The sequence below is a fragment of the Tamandua tetradactyla genome, chromosome X (genome assembly GCF_023851605.1).
Source record: "Tamandua tetradactyla isolate mTamTet1 chromosome X, mTamTet1.pri, whole genome shotgun sequence".
NCBI classification, from domain to species: domain Eukaryota; kingdom Metazoa; phylum Chordata; class Mammalia; order Pilosa; family Myrmecophagidae; genus Tamandua; species Tamandua tetradactyla.
This window is the reverse complement of record NC_135353.1, coordinates 173,477,012-173,501,944: the sequence shown is the minus strand read 5'-3', so window position 1 is coordinate 173,501,944 and position 24,933 is coordinate 173,477,012. Positions and strand designations below refer to the sequence as shown.

At 41.1% G+C, this 24,933-nt stretch overlaps 1 protein-coding gene across 2 annotated transcripts in view; it reads left to right on the top strand.

Moving 5' to 3' along the window:
- The window catches only part of IL3RA (interleukin 3 receptor subunit alpha), a 41,839-nt gene that overhangs the window by 6,879 nt on the left and 10,027 nt on the right, over positions 1-24,933 (top strand). For both annotated transcript variants that reach the window (XM_077145749.1, XM_077145750.1), the window contains exons 3-6: positions 6,801-6,919; positions 21,616-21,733; positions 22,283-22,415; positions 22,486-22,658. In XM_077145749.1, the coding sequence (XP_077001864.1) occupies positions 6,801-6,919; positions 21,616-21,733; positions 22,283-22,415; positions 22,486-22,658 (543 nt within the window). The remainder of the gene's footprint in view (positions 1-6,800; positions 6,920-21,615; positions 21,734-22,282; positions 22,416-22,485; positions 22,659-24,933) is intronic.

Below are 24,933 nucleotides of genomic sequence, written 5' to 3'. Positions count from 1 at the left end.
AATGACCGACACAGATGTCAGGTTCAACCACAGGCTCAGTTTCCTTGTTGCTCAATAGGTTGGCTCCTGCTTCTGCTTCCTAGGGTATCTCTGTTGCCCCCTAAAAGAGGGGAAGTGTTGCCTCCAAGGGCTGGGCCCCTTTGGCCTTAAGTAGACACAACTGTGATGCCTGAGATGCTGTTAATGGCTGGCAGATGGTCACTTGGGAATTTCCTAAAAATACCCTTAAAGTCCTAATAGCTGGCAAATGTCCTTGACTGGGTCCTGCAGGAGTACTGTGGCTTCGCAGCAGACCCCAGGATTCGGCCCTGGCCGCAGCCTCCAACAGAACCCAGGTTGGGAATGAGCAGGTGAGAACGCTTACCTGCGGTGCCTCCCGGGGGCAGGTATGTGGCGGCCGAGAGGCAGGGGGACAGGGTGGTGTCTTCCATTGCTCAGGCTCCCCTGAGTTCCCAGGATTTCCCCAGGCTCTTTTGTCCTGCTATTGTCGGCCCCTCTGTCCCAGCAGAGGTTGCTGCTGAGCTTGTGGTTCCTTCAGGGATGTGGGTATTCTAAGGTCACCGACAACAGACAGGAGGTGAGTTTCTCTCCATCAGAAACTGACTGAAGGCTGAAGGAAGCAGCCACACATTCTAAAAATCCTGACTTTTTTTTCCAAGTCCCCTGGAGCTCCACACTTGGCCAAGATGCGTTAAGTGGACGTTGTACAATGTTGACTACAGATGATGTGAGCAAATAGCCTTCCCTTGTCTCCAGGCTTAAGAGGAGGTGTTCAGACCTTCACCATTTAGTATGAATTAGCTGAAGGATTTTCATAGACCTCAAGTCAGGGTAGGGAAGTTTTCTTCTATTCCAAATTTGTAGAGCTTTTATCATGAGTGGGTGTTAGGTTTTGTCCGATGTTTTATCTGCTTCTAATGAGGTAAGCGTTGGTTTACTGTGAATATGGCAAATTACACTGATTGTGAAAACAGCACTGCATTCCTGGAGTAAACCTTATTTGTGCATGGGTTATTATCTGTTTTGTATATTGATGGATTCTGCTTACCAAGGTCTTGAGGAACTTTGTGCCTATGTTTGCAAGGGATATTGGCCTCTTTCAATGTCTTCGTCTGATTTGGGTAACAGGATAATGCAGCTGGCTCATAAAATGAGTCAGAGTTTCTCCTCCTCTCTTATTTAAAAGTTCATGTACCTTGATTTTATTTCTTCATTAAATATTTGATGGAACTTACCAGGAAAGGAGTTGGCTTGTGTATGTGTGAGGGTGGGGGAGATGTTAAATTATACATTCTATTAATTCAAAAGAGAACATTTTTCAGGTTTCCTATGCCTTATATCAATGTGGTAAATATGTGTCTTTCAAGGAATTTATCCATCTCATGTGTTGTTGACTACATTGGCATACATTTGTTCAGAATTTTTCTCATCTGATAACGTTTCCTTTACATTGCAGTGTTTAGAGCATTCATATTTAATGTAATTACTAATATGGTTGGGATTAATTTTACCATGAGGCTATTTGTTTCCTTTTCCCCATCTTTCCTTTGTTCTTTTTTTCCCACTTTTCATGACTTCTTTGGATTAGCTAAATATTTTTCAGTGTTCATTTCTTTTCTCTGTTATTGGTTCTTTGGCTTTATCTCTTTGTTTCACCGATTTAATGGTCACTCCGGGTTTAAAATGTGCATTGTTAACTTGTTGCCTACTAGCTTCAAATAATATTATTCGACTACACATATAATGTAAGACTTTTGCAACAATGTACTCCTACCCTCTGTCTCATTCTCCATGTTACATTGTGCAATTCTTTGAGCACTTTATTTCTACATATCTAATAAACCCATAATGTACTTTTATAAATCTGCTTAAATTGATTCTCTTTTTTTGAATAGTAAAGATGAGACAAAAACATTTTTTATTTTTTTATTAATTAAAAAAATTAAGAACAAACAAACAAAAACATTAACATATAATTCCGTTCTACATACATAATCAGTAATTCACAATATCATCACATAGTTGCATATTCATCATCATAATCATTTCTTGGAACATTTGCATCTATTCAGAAAAAGAAATAGAACGAAAACAAAAAAAATTTATACATACCATACCCGTTACCCCTCGCTTTCATTGATCACTAGCATTTCAAACTAAATTTATTTTAACATTCATTTCCCCTATTATTTATTTTTATTCCATATGTTCTACTCGTCTGTTGACGAGGTAGATAAAAGGAGCATCAGACACAAGGTTTTCACACTCACACAGTCACATTGTGAAAGCTATGTCATTGTTCAATCATCATCAATAAATATGGCTACTGGAACACAGCTCTACATTTTCAGGCAGTTCCCTCCAGCCTCTCCGTTACATCTTGAATAACAAGGTGATATCTACTTAATGCGTAAGAATAACCTCCAGAATAACCTCTCGACTCTGTTTGGAATCTCTCAGCCATTGACACTGTGTCTCATTTCACTCTTCCCCCTTTTGGTCAAGAAGGTTTTCTCAATCCCTTGATGCTGAGTCTCAGCTCATTCTAGGATTTCTGTCCCACGTTGCCAGGAAGGTCCACACCCCTGGGAGTCATGTCCCACGTAGACAGGGGGAGGGTGGTGAGTTTGCTTGAGCAACAAAAGAGGCTCTCTTGGGGGTGACTCTTAGGCCTAATTTTAAGTAGACTTGACCTATCCTTTGTGGGGTTAAGTTTCATATGAACAAACCCAAGATTGGTGGCTCAGCCTATTGCTTTGGTTGTCCACACTGCTTGTGAGAATATCAAGAATTCAACTTGGGGAAGTTGAATTTCTCCCCACTCTCACGATCCCCTGAAGGGGACTTTGCAAATACTTTTCCACTCACTGATTAAATCACTCTGGGATTCATCGGGGCATCACTCTGGACAAACCAACAAAATCTCATGTCCTACCTGAGATTCCAAGTACTTATGGTGTTCAATCAAACTATCTACATAAGTTATATTAGGAAATGCACTAGTCAAAATATACATTTTGTAACAAACATTTTTTGCTTTAGTCTCACACATAAGCTGACATTTTAAAATATTAATTACCATCTATTTTCAGCACCCTGCAGTAATGACAATCTTTTCTTCTTTCCCATGCAAAAACATTTTTAAAATTTGTACATTTCGTCACTATTATTATACACTCTAGGCATCCCTAGATAATACCATCTCGATCTTTAACATCTATCTTTCTTTCTGATTTCATTTATGCCCCCAGCCCTCCTCCCTCTATCATTCTCACATGCAGCTTCATTCAGTGTTTTAACATAATTACATTACAGTTAGGTAGTATTGTGCTGTCCATTTCTGAGTTTTTGTATCCAGTCCTGTTGCACAGTCTATATCCCTTCAGCTCCAATTACCCATTATCTTACCCTGTTTCTAACTCCTGCTGGTCTCTGTTACCAATGATATATTCCAAGCTGATTCTCGAATGTCGGTTCATATCAGTGGGACCATACAGTATTTGTCCTTTAGTTTTTTTTTTTTTTTTTTTTTTTTTTTTTTTAAAGGAAAGACAGAGAGAAGGAAGGAAGGATAGAAGGAAGGAAAGGAGGAAGAAAGGGAAACATTTTCTTGTTTTATTGTATTTTGTTTCTCCGTTTTTGTTACATGGGCTGGGGCCGGGAATCGAACCGAGGTCCTCCGGCATAGCAGGCAAGCACTTTGCCCGCTGAGCCACCGCGGCCCGCCTGTCCTTTAGTTTTTGACTGGACTCACTCAGCATAATGTTCTCTAGGTCCATCCATGTTATTACATGCTTCATAAGTTTATCCTGTCTTAAAGCTGCATAATATTCCATCGTATGTATATACCACAGTTTGTTTAGCCACCCGTCTGTTGATGGACATTTTGGCTGTTTCCATCTCTTTGCAATTGTAAATAACACTGCTATAAACATTGGTGCGCAAATGTCCGTTTGTGTCTTTGCCCTTAAGTCCTTTGAGTAGATTCCCAGCAATGGTATTGCTGGGTCGTATGGCAATTCTATATTCAGCTTTTTGAGGAACCGCCAAACTGCCTTCCACAGTGGTTGCACCATTTGACATTCCCACCAACAGTGGATAAGTGTGCCTCTTTCTCCGCATCCTCTCCAGCACTTGTCATTTTCTGTTTTGTTGATAATGGCCATTCTGGTGGGTGTGAGATGATATCTCATTGTGGTTTTGATTTGCATTTCTCTAATGGCCAGGGACATTGAGCATCTCTTCATGTGCCTTTTGGCCATTTGTATTTCCTCTTCTGAGAACTGTCTGTTCAAGTCTTTTTCCCATTTTGTAATTGGGTTGGCTGTCTTTTTGTTGTTGAGTTGAACAATCTCTTTATAAATTCTGGATACTAGACCTTTATCTGATATGTCGTTTCCAAATATTGTCTCTCATTGTGTAGGCAAACAAAAACATTTTAATTGTTTATCTTCATATTTCCTATATCTGCTTTGGTTTTCTTAAAAGCAATTTGATTATGGGGTCCTTTGGTGTTTATTTGTTTTCTGATGTGTGTGTGTGTATGTCCTGCTTAAGATTTTTGAGCTTTTTGGATCTGGATGTGTAACTTTCATCAAATTTGGAAACTTCCCAGCCATTCATTCTTAATATATTTTTCTGACTCAGACTTCCCTGGACTTTAAATACGTGCTTTGCAACCCAACATCATATTGTCCGGTTCCCCTTTCTCCCCAGCCATTTCCTCTGTGAGCTTCAGCCTGGATACATTTCATCGCCAAATCTTACATTTCATCGCCAAATCTTACAGTTCATCGCCAAATCTTACAGTTCATGGGTCTTTTCTTGTTCAGTGTCTAAACGGCCATTTAACCCATCCGGTGAAGTTTTCATTGCGGATACCGTATTCTCCACCTGTAGAAGTTCCTTCTGGCTCGTTTTTGTAGCTTCCACGTCTCACAGAGCCGTGTTCACGTTTTCTTTTAACATTTATCATGGCTATTTTAATGCTTTCCTTTGTAAATGTCATCATCTCTGTCATTTGCGGGCCTGTTTCTATGGTTGATACTTTTTCCTTTTTATAGGTGCCTTCTTCTTTGCATGCCTAGTAATTATTGGATGCTGGATATGGTGAGCGATAGGTTGCAGCATCCCTGGTTTGGCAGTCTTCCTTTAAGATGTTGAGTTTTGCACTGCCTGGCCATTGCTTTATTGGTGGATGAGCTTGTTTTGAAGCTTTTCAAGGTGAGTTTAGAGCAACCGTTAGTTTAGGGTGACCCTTCTGAAATCTCTTCTAACTGCCCTGAGCATTCAAAAATGTCTCTCCACTAAGCCAGGTACAACTACCCCTCAATGCTTCCTACCTCTAAATTAACTCCAGAAGTATTTGGCTCCCCAGTAATTTTTTCCCCCTGGCAGCTTCCATTGTCCTCTACTGCCTCATCCAATGTCTGAAAGTTATAGATTTATATTACTGTATTTGGCTCAGTTTCCCAGTTTATGGTGAGGGGTAAATCTGGCACTAATTCATTGAACATGAGTAGAAAAGTAAATTTTATCATCTAAAAAAGCTCCCCAGGTGATTTTAATGTGCAAACAGAGCTAAAAACACCATCCACGTGTCTGTTTTTTTGAATACCGAAGTCTTCCTAATATATCGTAATGAATGGTCTTACGTGCAGTTGTGTTTCCTTTTTTCCATTTCTTTTTGCATTAAATTTTATTATATTTGGGAGCAGAACCATAGTCGGATTTTGAATAACACCGATGAAAGAGCCGAAAGATTCTTCAACTTTGTGGAATAATTAATGAATGAAAATGTCCTTCTTTTGACTTTTTTTTTATAGCAACTAATATTTACAGCAGTAGCAACCACATATCTATTTTAATAAGATCTCAGACTATTTCACAGAAGTGGGTGAGCTTTTGAGATGTAAGAATCCATTAAAAACTATATTTCTGTATACAGTTAGAATAAAAATTTTCTGAAGTGGTAGAACTGTACAACATGGTCAAACCTAACGTAAACTATTGACTGTAGCAACGAATACAATTATAATAATATTGTATTAGCAACTGGAACAAAGTTACCACACTAATGCAAAATGTGAATAATAGGGAAAACTGTGTTTGGGGGTGGTTTGTATATCAGAAGTCGGTACTTTCTCCATGAATTTTCTGTAAACCTAAAACATCCCTAATTTTAAAAATTACATTTTCAACTTATAATGATTTGCCCTAGCAGGGTCTTTTTGGACAGTGTGCTGTTCTCGTATTTGAGTTATTGGTAAAATGTGATTAATCCATGCCCTTTATATCTTTATATGAGTCATTGATAAAATACACTGGACCCTGTTCCTGTGACTAGAGATTGTTTTCCACACTGACGCTGTGATGCTAATAATATGTGTGCCTTGGTTACAGCATTTATTCAAATGTACGCATTTTGGGCTGTTTCCTAAAAGTATGAGAATTGCAGAAGCAGTCTGCGAACTCCATAAGGAAATACCTATCATTGCCTAGTAGTTGTTGCCTCCTAAGTTACGAAGTAGAGCGAGGAAATATTCTATTACAATGAGCAAACTGCCGTTTCCAAAACCCCGTCTGCGTAGGAGACCTTGAGTCACATTTCTAAATCAGAATTTCCTCACCGTGAAATGATGTCCTAGTGAATGCCTGGTTACAAAAGGTTAATATCCCATCCACAGGGACGGCGTCAATGATGATTTTCTACCTTGGTTTCCACCGTTTGCTAATGGCATCGAAACGCTGTGGCAAGAATCTTGTTTCTCTCTCCTAATGCTAACCTGTGACCATTTCAGATCCAGTGGCCCCAATCCATAACATAAGGGTGGATACGAGGAGAGGTATCCTGATGTGGGATCTTACTGGAACTGTGGACGAAATTAAGTGCAATAAATCTCAAAATTATCTCTACACGGTAAGCCATATTCCCTGTCGTCGGAACAGTAGACATTCCTGTCTTCTCGGGAGCCTCGAGAAGCAGTCTGTCTTTGGCATTCTGACTCAGTGATGGAATGCTGTCATTCACGTGGCACCAGGAGCTCAGCTTCCCATTTCTAGCATATGTCCAATGGTAACTGCTTGACACGGTTGGTGGGGGAAGAGGGACGAGATATTAGGGGAGAGAACCAGCCTGGCTCAAAGTGGGTGCCCGGGAAACAAGGTTACCAGCCCACCTCTCATCCCTGCACCATCACGCCCTGTGTTGGGAGATCCTGAGAACTCACTGCCCCAAATCTTAAGGAAAAGGCATGGGGGTGGGATGTAAAGGATTCACCATCCCAAATGCTTCCTGAGAAACGGGCCCCATCGGCTTTGTGGAGGATCAATGGGATCTCCTCATTTCAATACAATCCAGATCACAACCCCATGGCGATTTTAATGGAGCTTTGGCAAGTTGACTCAAAACTTCACCAGGAAAAATAAATGCTGTTGAAGAACCAAAAAGTTTCTTTTAAAAGGCTAGTGAGTGAAAAAGTATATGTGTGTGTTATTGAACTAAATTAGGGATCAAACCAGATATAATTGTCCTGTATTTAGGATGTTAAATTTTGACCCCATGGTAACCACAAGGATAAAAGTTGAAAAATATATCCAGATAGAAGTGAGAAGGCACTCACTATGATAAAACACATACACAAAAACAAATAAATATAAAGGTAGGCATTAAGGGAAGAACTGAGGGACCTAAAAGGTATAAGACAAAAGCTAAGTAGCAAAATGGCAGTACAAAGTCTTGTATTATCACTAGTGTCTTTAAATGTAAATGGATTAAACTCCCTAGTCAAAAGGCAGCGATTGGCAGAATGGATACTAAAAGCATGATCCTATCTGCAAGAAACTCACCGTAAATTCAAAGATACAAGTAGGCTTAAAATGAAAGGATGGAAAAAGTATGTATATACCGCACAACTAGAAAACAAAGAGAGCTGGGGTGGCTATACTAATATCAAATAAAATAGACTCTAAGTAAAAACAGTTATGAGGGACAAAGACAGTCATTATATACTGATAAAGGGGAGGGTTCAATAAAAAGATGTAACAATTATAAACATATGTATACCTAACAACAGAGCCCCAAAAAATTTAGGAAGCAAATACAGATAAAAAAAAAAAAAAAAGGCTAGTGATTAGGAACTTTCCCTACCAAATATTAAAATGTCCCAATAAGATATATATATATATCAGGCATTTCTAGGAAGTTTATATGAAATTAAGATGATATTTCAAATCAGCAGAGAAAAGATTGGCTACTGAATAAATGACGTCAGTACAGATTCCAAAAGGAACTAAGGTTGGATCCCTACTTCACACATACATCCATAGAAATCAAATGTATTAAAGGCCTTGAATTTTTTAAATGAGAGTAGAAGTAGAAGATTACATGGGAGAATATCTATCTATCTATTTATATGTGTATATATATTTAAATTTATTATTTTATTTTTTTTGCATGGGCAGGCACCAGGAATCGAACCCAGGTCTCCAACATGGGAGGTGAGAATTCTGCCACTGAGCCACCATTGCACTGCCCACATAAGAGACGATTTTTAAAAACTGGAATAGAGACGATTTATCTAAAGAAATCATGATACCTAAGAAGTGAAGAAAGAACACTAGACTGATTTGCTATATAAAAATATAAACTCTAAAAGGAAAATAGCAGACAGGAAGAAAATGTTTGCCGTATTTATAATATAAAAAGGTTAATCTTGATAACATGTGATCAAATAAGTAAATGCATAAGCTATTATATACCATATATAAAATAATATATATCATTTGTAATATAAAGAATAGCTTAAAACAGCAGAATTCTCACTTGCCATGCCAGGGACCCAGGTTCGATTTCTGCAGTCTGTCCATGCCAGAAAAGAAAAAAAAAAAGCTAAAACTGGGAACAAAAGAATATACCCTCACAAAAAAATGTAAAAAGTCATCTTCAGAAGATGAAACACAAACAGCCAACAAAAAAAAACGAAAAGAGACCCCACCTTTTTCATAATTTGGAAAATGCAACTTAGAAACAACTGCACAATATCAAGTTTTATCTATTTTACAGAAAAGGTTACAAAGATTAATTACATCTAGTGAGAAGGTGAGAGAGACAGTCTTTCTTACATACTGCTGGTGGAGTTAAATTATGGTCTTTTTATTGTGAAATATAACATATATACAAAAAAGTAATACATTCCCAGTGCATTTGAACAAGCAGAACAGATTTTAAAGTTTGGTATGGGTTGCAGTGGCACAGTTTTTTGTTTTTTCTTCTAGCTGCTCGAAGACACTGGAGACCAACAGAAACATCAATATATTGATTCAGCAGCCATGCTTATTTATTAAATCCTATCTTCTCTGTTACGCTCTTCGTTCTCTTTCAATAATGTATATGCATAAAAGCAATAAATTTCAAAGTACATCACACAGTTGTAGAACAGATTTCAGAGTTTGGTATGGGTTATTACACAATTTTAGGGTTTTACTTGTAGCTGCTCTAAGGTCCTGGAGGCTAGAAGAAATATCAGTATAATGATTCAGGACTCATTTGTTAAACCAGACCTTCTCTGTATAACTCCGAAACTCTAGTCTTTTTTTTTTTTTTTATTATTAATTAAAAAAAGAATTAACAAAACAATTAGAAATCATTCCAATCTACATGTACAATCAGTAATTCTTAATAACATCACATAGTTGCATATTCATCATTTCTTAGTACATTTGCATCGATTTAGAAAAAGAAATAAAAAGACAACAGAATAAGAATTAAAACAATAATAGAAAGAAAAAAAAACAAAAAAAACAAAAACAAAAAACCTATACCTCACATGCAGCTTCATTCAGTGTTTTAACATAATTGCATTACAATTGGGTAGTATTGTGCTGTCCATTTCTGAGTTTTTATATCCAGTCCCGTTGTACATTCTGTATCCCTTCAGCTCCAATTATCCCTTCTCTTTTTTTTTTTTTTTTTAATTAACGGAAAAAAAGAAATTAACCCAACATTTAGAGATCATACCATTCTACACATGCAATCATTAATTCTTAACATCATCACATAGATGCATGATCATCATTTCTTAGTACATTTGCATTGGTTTAGAAGAACTAGCAACATAACCGAAAAAGATATAGAATGTTAATATAGAGAAAAAAATAAAAGTAATAATAGTAAAATCAAAACAAAACAAAACAAAACAAAACAAAAACCTATAGCTCAGATGCAGCTTCATTCAGTGTTTTAACATGATTACTTTACAATTAGGTATTATTGTGCTGTCCATTTTTGAGTTTTTGTATCTAGTCCTGTTGCACAGTCTGTATCCCTTCAGCTTCAATTACCCATTGTCTTACCCTGTTTCTAACTCCTGCTGAACTCTGTTACCAATGACATATTTCAAGTTTATTCTCGAATGTCCGTTCACATCAGTGGGACCATACAGTATTTGTCCTTTAGTTTTTGGCTGGATTCACTCAGCATAATATTCTCTAGGTCCATCCATGTTATTACATGGTTCATAAGTTTATCTTGTCTTAAAGCTGCATAATATTCCATCGTATGTATATACCACAGTTTGTTTAGCCACTCTTCTGTTGATGGAGATTTTGGCTGTTTCCATCTCTTTGCAATTGTAAATAATGCTGCTATAAACATTGGTGTGCAAATGTTCATTTGTGTCTTTGCCCTTAAGTCCTTTGAGTAGATACCTAGCAATTGTATTGCTGGGTCGTATGGCAATTCTATATTCAGCTTTTTGAGGAACCGCCAAACTGCCTTCCACAGTGGTTGCACCCTTTGACATTCCCACCAACAGTGGATAAGTGTGCCTCTTTCTCCGCATCCTCTCCAGCACTTGTCATTTTCTGTTTTGTTGATAATGGCCATTCTGGTGGGTGTGAGATGATATCTCATTGTGGTTTTGATTTGCATTTCTCTAATGGCCAGGGACATTGAGCATCTCTTCATGTGCCTCTTGGCCATCCGTATTTCCTCTTCTGAGAGGTGTCTGTTCAAGTCTTTTTCCCATTTTGTAATTGGGTTGGCTGTCTTTTTGTTGTTGAGATGAACAATCTCTTTATAAATTCTGGATACTAGACCTTTATCTGATATATCATTTCCAAATATTGTCTCCCATTGTGAAGGCTGTCTTTCTACTTTCTTGATGAAGTTCTTTGATGCACAAAAGTGTTTAATTTTGAGGAGTTCCCATTTATTTATTTCCTTCTTCAGTGCTCTTGCTTTAGGTTTAAGGTCCATAAAACCGCCTCCAGTTGTAAGATCCATAAGATATCTCCCAACATTTTCCTCTAACTGTTTTATGGTCTTAGACCTAATGTTTAGATCTTTGATCCATTTTGAGTTAACTTTTGTATAGGGTGTGAGAGATGGGTCTTCTTTCATTCTTTTGCATATGGATATCCAGTTCTCTAGGCACCATTTATTGAAGAGACTGCTCTGTCCCAGGTGAGTTGGCTTGACTGCCTTATCAAAGATCAAATGTCCATAGATGAGAGGGTCTATATCTGAGCACTCTATTCGATTCCATTGGTCGATATATCTATCTTTATGCCAATACCATGCTGTTTTGACCACTGTGGCTTCATAATATGCCTTAAAGTCAGGCAGCGCGAGACCTCCAGCTTCGTTTTTTTTCCTCAAGATGTTTTTAGCAATTCGGGGCACCCTGCCCTTCCAGATAAATTTGCTTATTGGTTTTTCTATTTCTGAAAAATAAGTTGTTGGGATTTTGATTGGTATTGCATTGAATCTGTAAATCAATTTAGGTAGGATTGACATCTTAACTATATTTAGTCTTCCAATCCATGAACACGGTATGCCCTTCCATCTATTTAGGTCTTCTGTGATTTCTTTTAGCAGTTTTTTGTAGTTTTCTTTATATAGGTTTTTTGTCTCTTTGGTTAAATTTATTCCTAGGTATTTTATTCTTTTAGTTGCGATTGTAAATGGGATTCGTTTCTTGATTTCCCCCTCAGCTTGTTCATTACTAGTGTATAGAAATGCTACAGATTTTTGAATGTTGATCTTGTAACCTGCTACTTTGCTGTACTCATTTATTAGCTCTAGTAGTTTTGTTGTGGATTTTTCCGGGTTTTCGACGTATAGTATCATATCATCTGCAAACAGTGATAGTTTTACTTCTTCCTTTCCAATTTTGATGCCTTGTATTTCTTTTTCTTGTCTAATTGCTCTGGCTAGAACCTCCAACACAATGTTGAATAATAGTGGTGATAGTGGACATCCTTGTCTTGTTCCTGATCTTAGGGGGAAAGTTTTCAATTTTTCCCCATTGAGGATGATATTAGCTGTGGGTTTTTCATATATTCCCTCTATCATTTTAAGGAAGTTCCCTTGTATTCCTATCTTTTGAAGTGTTTTCAACAGGAAAGGATGTTGAATCTTGTCAAATGCCTTCTCTGCATCAATTGAGATGATCATGTGATTTTTCTGCTTTGATTTGTTGATATGGTGTATTACATTAATTGATTTTCTTATGTTGAACCATCCTTGTATACCTGGGATGAATACTACTTGGTCATGATGTATAATTCTTTTAATGTGTTGTTGGATACGATTTGCTAGAATTTTATTGAGGATTTTTGCATCTGTATTCATTAGAGAGATTGGTCTGTAGTTTTCTTTTTTTGTAATATCTTTGCCTGGTTTTGGTATGAGGGTGATGTTGGCTTCATAGAATGAATTAGGTAGTTTTCCCTCCACTTCGATTTTTTTGAAGAGTTTGAAGAGAATTGGTACTAATTCTTTCTGGAACGTTTGGTAGAATTCACATGTGAAGCCATCTGGTCCTGGACTTTTCTTTTTAGGAAGCTTTTGAATGACTAATTCAATTTCTTTACTTGTGATTGGTTTGTTGAGGTCATCTATGTCTTCTTGAGTCAAAGTTGGTTGTTCATGTCTTTCCAGGAACCCGTCCATTTCCTCTAAATTGTTGTATTTATTAGTGTAAAGTTGTTCATAGTATCCTGTTATTACCTCCTTTATTTCTGTGAGGTCAGTAGTTATGTCTCCTCTTCCATTTCTGATCTTATTTATTTGCATCCTCTCTCTTCTTCTTTTTGTCAATCTTGCTAAGGGCCCATCAATCTTATTGATTTTCTCATAGAACCAACTTCTGGCCTTATTGATTTTCTCTATTGTTTTCATGTTTTCAATTTCATTTATTTGTGCTCTAATCTTTGTTATTTCTTTCCTTTTGCTTGCTTTGGGGTTAGCTTGCTGTTCTTTCTCCAGTTCTTCCAAATGGATAGTTAATTCCTGAATTTTTGCCTTTTCTTCTTTTCTGATATAGGCATTTAGAGCAATAAATTTCCCTCTTAGCACTGCCTTTGCTGCGTCCCATAAGTTTTGATATGTTGTGTTTTCATTTTCATTCGCCTCGAGGTATTTGCTAATTTCTCTTGCAATTTCTTCTTTGACCCACTCGTTGTTTAAGAGTGTGTTGTTGAGCCTCCAGGTATTTGTGAATTTTCTGGCCCTCTGCCTATTATTGATTTCCAACTTCATTCCTTTATGGTCCGAGAAAGTGTTGTGTAAGATTTCAATCTTTTTAAATTTGTTAAGACTTGCTTTGTGACCCAGCATATGGTCTATCTTTGAGAATGATCCATGGGCACTTGAAAAAAAGGTGTATCCTGCTGTTGTGGGATGTAATGTCCTATAAATGTCTGTTAAGTCAAGTTCATTTATAGTAATATTCAGGTTCTCTATTTCTTTATTGATCCTCTGTGTAGATGTTCTGTCCATTGATGAGAGTGGTGAATTGAAGTCTCCAACTATTATGGTATTTGTGTCTATTTCCCTTTTCAGTGTTTGCAGTATATTCCTCACGTATTTTGGGGCATTCTGATTCGGTGCGTAAATATTTATGATTGTTATGTCTTCTTGTTTAATTGTTCCTTTTATTAGTATATAGTGTCCTTCTTTGTCTCTTTTAACTGTTTTACATTTGAAGTCTAACTTGTTGGATATTAGTATAGCCACTCCTGCTATTTTTCTGGTTGTTATTTGCATGAAATATCTTTTCCCAACCTTTCACTTTCAACCTATATTTATCTTTGGGTCTAAGATGTGTTTCCTGTAGACAGCATATCGAAGGATCCTGTTTTTTAATCCATTCTGCCAATCTATGTCTTTTGATTGGGGAATTCAGTCCATTGACATTTAGTGTTATTACTGTTTGGATAATATTTTCCTCTAACATTTTGCCTTTTGTATTATATATATCATATCTGATTTTCCTTCTTTCTACACTCTTTTCCATATCTCTCTCTTCTGTCTTTTTGTATCTGATTCTAGTGCTCCCTTTAGTATTTCTTGCAGAGCTGGTCTCTTGGTCACAAATTCTTTCAGTGACTTTTTGTCTGAGAATGTTTTAATTTCTCCCTCGTTTTTGAAGGATAATTTTGCTGGATATAGGAGTCTTGGTTGGCAGTTTTTCTCTTTTAGTATTTTAAATATATCATCCCACTGTCTTCTAGCTTCCATGGTTTCTGCTGAGAAATCTACACAAAGTCTTATTGGGTTTCCCTTGTATGTAATGGATTGTTTTTCTCTTGCTGCTTTCAAGATCTTCTCTTTCTCTTTGACCTCTGACATTCTAACTAGTAAGTGTCTTGGAGAACGCCTATTTGGGTCTAATCTCTTTGGGGTGCGCTGCACTTCTTGGATCTGTAATTTTAGGTCTTTCATAAGAGTTGGGAAATTTTCAGTGATAATTTCTTCCATTAGTTTTTCTCCTCCTTTTCCCTTCTCTTCTCCTTCTGGGACACCCACAACACGTATATTTGTGCGGTTCATATTGTCCTTGAGTTCCCTGATACCCTGTTCAAATTTTTCCATTCTTTTCCCTATAGTTTCTGTTTCTTTTTGGGATTCAGATGTTCCATCCTCCAAATCACTAATTCTATCTTCTGTCTCTTTAAATCTATCATTGTAGCTATCCATTATTTTTTCTATGTTTGCTACTTTATCCTTCACTTCCATAAGTTCTGCGATTTGTTTTTTCAGTTTTTCTATTTCTTCTTTATGTTCAGCCCATGTCCTCTTCATGTCCTCCCTCAATTTATCGATTTCATTTTTGAAGAGGTTTTCCATTTCTGTTCGTATATTCAGCATTAGTTGTCTCAGCTCTTGTGTCTCATTTGAGCTATTGGTTTGTTCCTTTGACTGAGCCATATTCTCAATCTTTTGAGCGTGGACAGTTATCTTCTGCTGCTGGCGTCTGGGCATTTATTCAGATTTCTCTTGGTGTTGGACCCAGCAAGGTTGTAATATTTTTCTGTGAAATCTCTGGGTTCTGTTTTTCTTATCCTGCCCAGTAAGTGGCGCTCGTGGCACACGTTTGTCTGCGGGTCCCACCAGTAAAAGGTGCTGTGGGACCTTAAACTTTGGAAAACTCTCGCCGTCCTGGGGGTTCGCTAGCCGAAGCGGCTTGAGCCGGCCCTGGGTCCGAACGCAGGGAGGGTGTCCGAACGCAGGGAGGGTTGCTGGTCGCCGCAGCCAGGGAAAGAGCCCGTCCGAATTTCCTAGTCGGCCCTGGGCAACAAGCGTGGCAGGAGGGCGCCAGCGGCAGCGGCCCGCCCGAGAGAGTGCACGTTCCCCGGGAGTCACGGGTTTGGAAGGGGCCTCCCCCACCCGTCACCGTTCTCCGCGGCCTGGGGGTTTCCGATCCAATTCTCTCAGTTGGTCCGGGGGCTGCGTGTGGTGTGGGCGCCAGTCGCCTTGGTTTCAGGGGACCACCTCTCCAATTCTCCCAGCCGGCCCGGGAAGGGGGAAGGGAGTAACTCCGGCCGCTTGCCACCCCGCCCGGTAAGGCCCGCGCGCCTCGGCGATCTCACCCGAGCTGCTTCTCTCAGCCAGCCAGCCGTTCCAGGATGGGGTACGCTGTCTTTTTTATCTCTGTTGTGGCTTTGGGCGCTTTCTGTATCGTTTCTACTCCCCTAGTAGGTGTCCTGGAGAAGAAACTAAGATCCGCGCGTCTTACTAAGCCGCCATCTTCCAGGAAGTCTCACTCTAGTCTTTTTACAGGAATTTTGGCTGTTTGTCTAGAAATGTGAGCTGCGTATGTCCCTGAATCAGCAAATTCATCCTAAAAATCTATCCTCCAGATATACAGTACAAGGATGTTTATGTCAACCTTATTTTTAACAGCCAAAAGTTAGGGGGAAATTTTAACATGCATGGAATCAGTTTGAGGGTCTTCCAGAAGGCAGCAGCAAGACAGAATTCGATGTGCTACGGAATGATTGGGGGGCATGGCTGTGAAGGATAGGGGGAGAGGAGCAGGAGGAGGTTGGGTCCCTCATAAACTGTGGTACTAATTGACATCTGTGAAGGGAGAGACAAAGGAAGGAGCAGTAGGATTGGGTAGCAAGAGCTTCAGCCAGCAGTGCAGCTCTGAGGAAATTCCAGCAGGTCAGTGGGCAGTCCTCAAGCAAAGGTGGTGTATGAGAAGGGTCCTACGTGGTCTTAAATGCTCCATCTCTAGTGCTCAGGTATGCTTTGGGGGCATCCTGGGGAAATTGTGACTGGGATGTGAATGGGGTGCATTCTGACGTGTAGAAGCTGGAGGTTGTCAGCTGTTGCCAGTCCTCAAGGTGGGTTCCCTCTCTGGCTGGAGCATGTCCATGCCACCCCATTTGTCTATAGGAGAATGGTTAAGTAAATGTATATTTTTACCTAGGAACACGATGTAGATATTAAAGAGTATGAGGTAGGTCTATTTGTAGTTATATGGAAACATGTCAATGATATACAAAAAAACCCAACAAACTCTCAGGACAATAATTGAAATGGAATTTTTCTCCAAACATATATGTATGAGTGTATGTTTCCATCCATCTCGCCACCCATTCACCCATTGTCCCATCATTCCAACCACCCATCCCATCACTCATTCAATCAGCAATCTATCCATTCATTCATCCATCAACTCTTCATTCACCCTTCCATCCATCCACCCAGTCCTTCATCTGTTCAATTACCCATGCGTTGGCCAAGCTATGACTCTATCTACCCATTCATCTTTCCATCCGTATATGCACTGATTCATTCACCCACCAACCCACCCACTTACTCTTAGAAATTTCCATCTGGGGCCCATCCCACCATCTATCCATCCATCTCCCCACTCATTCATTCTCTCACACAGCCATCCACCCATCTAGTTAATTTTCACTATCCAACTACCCACTCATTCTTTTGCATTGTCCTTCCATCCACCTTTCCATCTTTTCACTCATCCTTCCACCAATCCTTCCATGCTCCCATTCATTCATTATTTCCCATTCACCTATCCATTCACCTTTCATATCCATCAGTTCATCTGCCCATTCGACTCTTTAATTTACTCAACTATGCCTCATTCCACCCATTCAACCACCCATCCTCCCACCTGCCCTCACACCAACCCTTCCAACAATTCACCCATCCACCCATCCATCCATTGATCCATGCTTCTATCCATCCACCCACCCATCCACTCATCCACCCAACCACCCATCCATCCATCCTCCATTCATCATCCATTCACTCATCCATCATCCATCCACCCATCCGTCATCTATCATCCATCCTCCCATCCATCCACCCACCCATCCATCCATCATCGATCCACCCACCTATCCACTCATCCACCCATCCACCCATCCATCCATTGATCCATACATCTATCCACCCACCCATCCATCCATCCACCCACCCGTCCATCATCCATCCATTCATCCATCCACCCATCCATCATCCAGCCATCATCCATCCACCCACCTATCCACTCATCCACCCAACCACACATCCATCCATCCTCCATTCATCATCCATTCACTCATCCATCATCCATCCACCCATCCGTCATCTATCATCCATCCTCCCATCCATCTACCCACCCATCCATCCATCATCCATCCACCCACCTATCCACTCATCCATCCATCCATCCACCCATCCATCCATCCACCCATCCATACACCCATCCATCCATCATCCATCCACCTTTCCATCTTTTCACTCATCCTTCCACCAATCCTTCCATGCTCCCATTCATTCATTATTTCCCATTCACCTATCCATTCACCTTTCATATCCATCAGTTCATCTGCCCATTCGACTCTTTAATTTACTCAACTATGCCTCATTCCACCCATTCAACCACCCATCCTCCCACCTGCCCTCACACCAACCCTTCCAACAATTCACCCATCCACCCATCCATCCATTGATCCATGCATCTATCCATCCACCCACACATCCATCCACTCATCCATCCATCCATCCATCATCCATCCACCCAGCCATCCACTCATCCACCCAACCACCCATCCATCCATCCTCCATTCATCATCCATCCACTCATCCATCATCCATCCACCCATCCGACATCTATCATTCATCCTCCCATCCATCCACCCACCCATCCATCCATCCACCCGTCCATCCGTCATCCATCCATTCATCCATCCACCCATCCATCATCCAGCCATCATCCAGCCATCATCCATCCATCCATCATCCATCCATCCGTCATCCATCCATTCATCCATCCACCCATCCATACACCCATCCATCCATCATCCATCCACCTTTCCATCTTTTCACTCATCCTTCCACCAATCCTTCCATGCTCCCATTCATTCATTATTTCCCATTCACCTATCCATTCACCTTTCATATCCATCAGTTCATCTGCCCATTCGACTCTTTAATTTACTCAACTATGCCTCATTCCACCCATTCAACCACCCATCCTCCCACCTGCCCTCACACCAACCCTTCCAACAATTCACCCATCCACTCATCCATCCATTGATCCATGCATCTATCCATCCACCCACACATCCATCCACTCATCCATCCATCCATCCATCCATCCATCCATCCACCCACCCATCCACTCATCCACCCAACCACCCATCCATCCATCCTCCATTCATCATCCATCCACTCATCCATCATCCATCCACCCATCCGTCATCTATCATTCATCCTCCCATCCATCCACCCACCCATCCATCCATCCACCCGTCCATCCGTCATCCATCCATTCATCCATCCACCCATCCATCATCCAGCCATCATCCATCCATCCACCTATCCACTCATCCATCCATCTATCCATCCATCCATCCACCCACCCATCCATCCACCCATCCATCCATCATCCATCCACCCATCCATCAATCCATGCATCTATCCATCCATCCACCTGTCCATTAATCCATCCATCCACCCACCCATCCATCCATCCACCCGTCCATCCGTCATCCATCCATTCATCCATCCACCCATCCATCATCCAGCCATCATCCATCCACCCACCTATCCACTCATCCATCCATCCATCCATCCACCCACCCATCCATCCACCCATCCATCCATCATCCATCCACCCATCCATCAATCCATGCATGTATCCATCCACCCATCCATCCATCCATCCACCCGTCCATCCGTCATCCATCCATTCATCCATCCACCCATCCATCATCCAGCCATCATCCAGCCATCATCCATCCACCCACCTATCCACTCATCCATCCACCCACCCACCCACCCACCAATCCATCCATCATCCATCCACCCATCCATCTGTCATCCATCCATTCATCCATCCACCTATCCATCCACCCACCCATCCATCCATCATCCATCCATCCTCCCATCCATCCATACATACATCCATCCATACATCCACCCATCTGCTTACACATCCCCCAGCTGCCCACCCATCCAGCTCGTGTGGCCATCCTGGTTTTTGAAACCTTAAATCTGGTTAATTGGCTGGTGCCCATTTCATCCATTTCTGACATTATTCCAGAGCCTTTAAAGACCATAATTACAGAAGAAACATCCTAAAAACAGCTTTATTATTTAGTTATTTTTTCAGCTTCTGTTGAAGCCCATATCAAAAATTTAAGACTTATGGGAATATATGACAGTACCCAAAATTTAAGGGAAATAAGTCACTGGTTGTTTTGTCCAGGTCTACACATTGACAAAGAATATATTCACCCTATTCTTATAGGAGGAAAAGAAACTAATTCTTCTGAAAAGTTCTTCCTCAACATTTTCCTCAATTGGGGAAGCCCTTCCATTACTTGTGGAATTCAACTTGGGGCCCCAGTTGGGAGAGCTCCTAGGTGAGGGTGTGGGGTGGCATCCCTGCCCCCTTAATTTCCCAAAATTTTTCTACTGATAGGGTGTGTGTGAAGACCATTTAGTTGCTCAGTTCCCCTAGCAGGGGGATTCTTTCCAGGCAATCAAAGTCTTTTCTGGAGTCAGCATCCCTCACTTCTCTTCCTACCTACCATTCATTTCAGCTGCTGAGGTGGGCATTATGGCAAATGTCTGATGTGGAATGGTTTAGAAGCTATGGCCTCCCGTGACCCCTTGCCATTCCCTCAACTGCTATATCCCCATCCTCAGGGGTGGGAACTGAGGTGTCTTGTGTTTGGGAGTGTTGCAGTCCTTGATTACTTCCGTTTAGGGAAACTCTTGATTTTCCCCTAAAGGAAGTTGAGAAAGGAATTCTGCTTCTTTCTCCTACTCATCTCATACCTTTCTCCTCCTCCTTCTGAATCTTTCCCATCTTCTCTCTCCCTCCTTCTCTCCCTCCTACATTGTTGTGATGTATTTTGAAATTTATTGCATTTTTGTATATACGCTTTTTTTCACAATTAAAAAAAACATTTAAAAATTGCTAGTCACTTCTCAAAACATTGAACCTCCTTGAAAAGTCTCTCCTGTAACCTTCTGACTTTCTCTGTTCATCCTGTACATCCAGTTCAAACTTGGAATTCTGGCACCCCCCGCCCCGTTCTAGTTTGCTAGCTGCCAGAATGCCCTATACCAGAAACAGAATGGCTTTTTAAAAGGGGGAATTTAATAAGTTGCATGTTTACAGTTCGAAGGCCATGAAAATGTCCCAATGAAAGTAAGTCTATGAAAAATGTCCAAACCAAGGTACCAACAAGAGGTTACCTTCACCCAAGAAGGCAGATAAAGTTCAGGGTTTCTCTCTCAACTGGAAAGGCACCTGGTGAACACGGCAACGTCTGCTAGCTTCCTCTCCAGGCTTCTTGTTTGAGGAAGTTCCCCTGGGGGTGTTTTCCTTCTTCATCTCCAAAGGTCACTGACTGGTGGACTCTACTTCTTGTGTCTCTGCTGCTCTCTCAGAATCTCAAGCTTTCTCCAAAATCCTTCCTTTTTTAAAGGATTCCAGTAAACTAATCAAGACCCACCCGGAATGGGTGGCGTCACGTCTCCCTCTAATCAAAAGTTCATACCCACAACTGGGTGAGTGATATCTCCATGGAGATAACCTAATCAAGTTTCCAACCTCCATTATTGATTAGGGATTAAAAGAAATGGTTGCTCCCACAAGATTGATTAGGATTAAAACGTGGCTTTTCTAGGATACATAAATCGTTCCGAATTGGCACACCATTTATGCCACCAACCTGGGTGTTTCTTTGCTTCTCCAGAGCATATAATCTCATTGTACAGATCTTTTACTAGGTAAACATTATTATATATCACAGTGTGTTTGCTAAACAATCACCAAACTATTCTGTCTTTCTCAGGCAAAAAACAATACTTATTGCCAGATTTATGCCTTCTCCTTATGTACCGCGACAAACTACACCATAAGAGTGACCAAGGGTCCTTCGTTCTCCACTTGGATTCAATACCCTGCAGAAGGTGAGAAAAATTTATTTGTTTTTAACCAGCACTCCCCTTCTTAGTGTCAAAATAATGACTTTTTTTTTTTTAGCTTTAATGAGTTTCTTATAAGGTAAACAGTTTTGCAACCACCACCACCACCCCCCCCACCCCCCCCCACCCCCCCGTCACACAATAGAATTTTGCCAACCCCAAATAATGACTTTTAAGTGAACGAAATCTCGAGGGAATTATGCCAAGTGATAAAAACAAGCAAACAAACCAAAAATAATCTTAGGAAGGTGCATACAGTAGAATTTCATTTGTTAGGACATCCTTGAATAGTAGAAATGGAGAAGGGTGATGTTTGCCAGGGTTTAAGGCGGGGAAGGGCGTGAGGGAGGTGGGTGTGGCTAGAGAGAGAGTTTTTTTGGTGATGGAGTGTGCTGTGTTTCAGTGTATCAAAGTCAGCCTCTCAGTGGTAACATTGTACATAGTTTTATAAGCTGTTGCCATTGGGAGAAACTGCAAGATACTGCAAGGTGGCTTTGCAGAACAGTTCATTGTTTTTGATCTTTGCAAGGGCAGAGGGAAAACCCGGGACCACTGCTGAAAACCTGACGTGCTGGATTCATGACAAAGATTTCCTGCAGTGTAGCTGGGCGGTGGGCTGGGCGGCCCCCAGAGATGTGCAGTATTACCTGTACTTGAAGGACAACAGGTAGGTGTTGGCTTTGGGATCCAGGGGGAAGGGCTGTGGCCCCGTTTTCGACCACCCGTCTTCCTTGCAGGCAAGAGCACAAGTGTCTGCGGTACAGAAAGGACATGCAGGGGAGGCACGTTGGGTGTTACTTTGACAACATCTCTAAATTTGCATCTGGGCTCTACCAATTCATAGTAAATGGAACCAGCAAAGCCTCCGGGATCTCCTGCACTGAAATATTTAAGTCTTTATCACAAATTGGTGAGTAAGGACCCACAGCGTGTGCTTATTTGACCTGAGGACATGAGGCACTTGCTTTGAAGCATTCTCCTAACCTCACATGCCAGAGCAGGGTTCCGTGGTGCCCCTGGGAGATGAGTCCAGTTGTGCTGATTTGAAAGGATGTATGGACCCTAGAAAAGTCATGTTCTAATCAAAATCCCATTTTGTAAAGGTAAAATAATCCTTATTCAATACTGTATGTTGGAAACTGTAATCAGATCATCTCCCTGGAGATGGGATTTAGTCAAGAGTGGTTGTTAAACTGGATTAGGTGACGACATGTCTCCACCCATTGGGGTGGGTCGTTATGTTTCTGGAGTCCTATAAAAGAGGAAATATTTTGCAGAATGGGAGATTTGGAGAGAGCAGAGAATGCTGCAGCACCATGAAGCAGAGAGTCCACCAGCCAGAGACCTTTGGAGATGAAGAAGGAAAACACCTCCTAGGGAGCTTCATGAAACAGGAAGCCAGGAGAGAAAGCTAGCAGATGACGCCGTGTTCACCATGTGCCCTTCCAAGCTGAGAGAGAAGCCCTGACTGTATTTGGCATGTGCCTTCTCACTTGAGAGAGAAACCCTGAACTTCATCGGCTTTCTTGGACCAAGGCATCTTTCCCTGGATGCCTTAGATTGGACATTTCTACAGACTTGCTTTAATTGGGACATTTTCTTGGCCTTCGAACTGTAAACTAGCAACTCGTTAAATTCTCCTTTTTAGAAGCCATTGCATTCCTGGTATATTGCATCCCAGCAGCTAGCAAACGAGAGCACAAGGATTGGGGTCTCTCACTCCAAGGCGCATCTCCAGGCTTTTGCGATTGGAAGCCACACCCCACCTTATCCCCTTTCTGTAGCCTTTTCCTTCAAACGGGCCCTCAATTTCTAACAGCTTCATTCCCTGTATTAGTTTTTGAGGACTGCAGTCCCAAATTACTGTTTGCTATGAGTCTTCAAACGAGACAAATTCATTCTGTTCCACCTCTGGATACCAGAAGTCAGCAGGAATGTGTGGGCAGTGCCCTGTTCCCTCCCGAAGTTATGGGCTGAATTTCCTTCTTCTTACAAGCACCCCAATCGCTAGATTTAGGGTCCACCCTAATCCTATCTGACCTCATCTTAACTTGATAATGTCTGCAAACATCCTATTTCTTAAAAAGTTCATCTTCACAGGTTCTGAGTGGATAGAAATATTTTTGGGGGGACGGGCACTGTTCTAGTTTGCTAGCTGCCGGAATGCGATATACCAGAAACAGAATGGCTTTTAAAAAAGGAAATTTAATAAGTTGATAGTTTAGTTTTAAGGCTGTGAAATTATCCCAATTAAAACAAGTTTATAGAAATGTCCAATCTAAGGCATCCAGGGAAAGATACCTTGGTTCAAGGAGGCTGATGAAGTTCAGGGTTTCTCTCTCAAGTGAGAAGGCACATGGCGAACATAGTTAGGGTTTCTCTCTGATCTGGAGGGGCACATGGTGAACGCAGTCAGGGCTCCTCTCTCAGCTGGAAGGGCACATGGCAAACATGAGGTCATCTGCTAGCTTTCTCTCCTGGCTTCCTGTTTCATGAAGCTCCCAGGAGGCGTGTTCCTTCTTCATCTCCAAAGGTCTCTGGCTCGTGGACTCTGTAGTTCTCTCATCCTTGCATGGTGGCTCTGCAGTTCTCTCCTCGTTCTCCAAAGGGACTCTCTCGGAAACGTCTCCTCTCCTGTAGGATTCCAGTAAACTAACCAAGACCCACGTAGCATGGGTGAACACACGTCTCCTTCTAATCAAGTTTAATAACCATAATTAATTGAGCCACACCTCCATGGAGAGAGCCTAATCAAGTTTCCAACCTCCATTATTGATTAGGGATTAAAAGAAATGGTTGCTCCCCCAAGATGCGTGAGGATTCCAACATGGCTTTTCTAGGGTGCCTAATTCCTTTCAAACCGGCACAGGTACAAACCATCCAATCCACAAAACCTGAGCCCGCCCTGGCCAGACCATATTTTATAAAAAAGCACAGGGCCAGCTACGTAACTCATGGGACCCTGCATCCCCAAGGCAGGGAGAAGCATTCTCCTTTCTTGCATGGTCTTTCTTTCTTGAGCTCTCTCGGTGGTTTTTCTTTGCCGTGCAATGTCCTGCTCCCTCTGGCCAGCAGCACCTCAGAGGCGTGCCTCAGCCCAAGTTGTCCAGGGCACTGAGCAGAGAGAATTATCCAGTGGCGGGAGGGGGGGAAGGAGCCAAACGGTTTGATGGAGCCCATGTCCA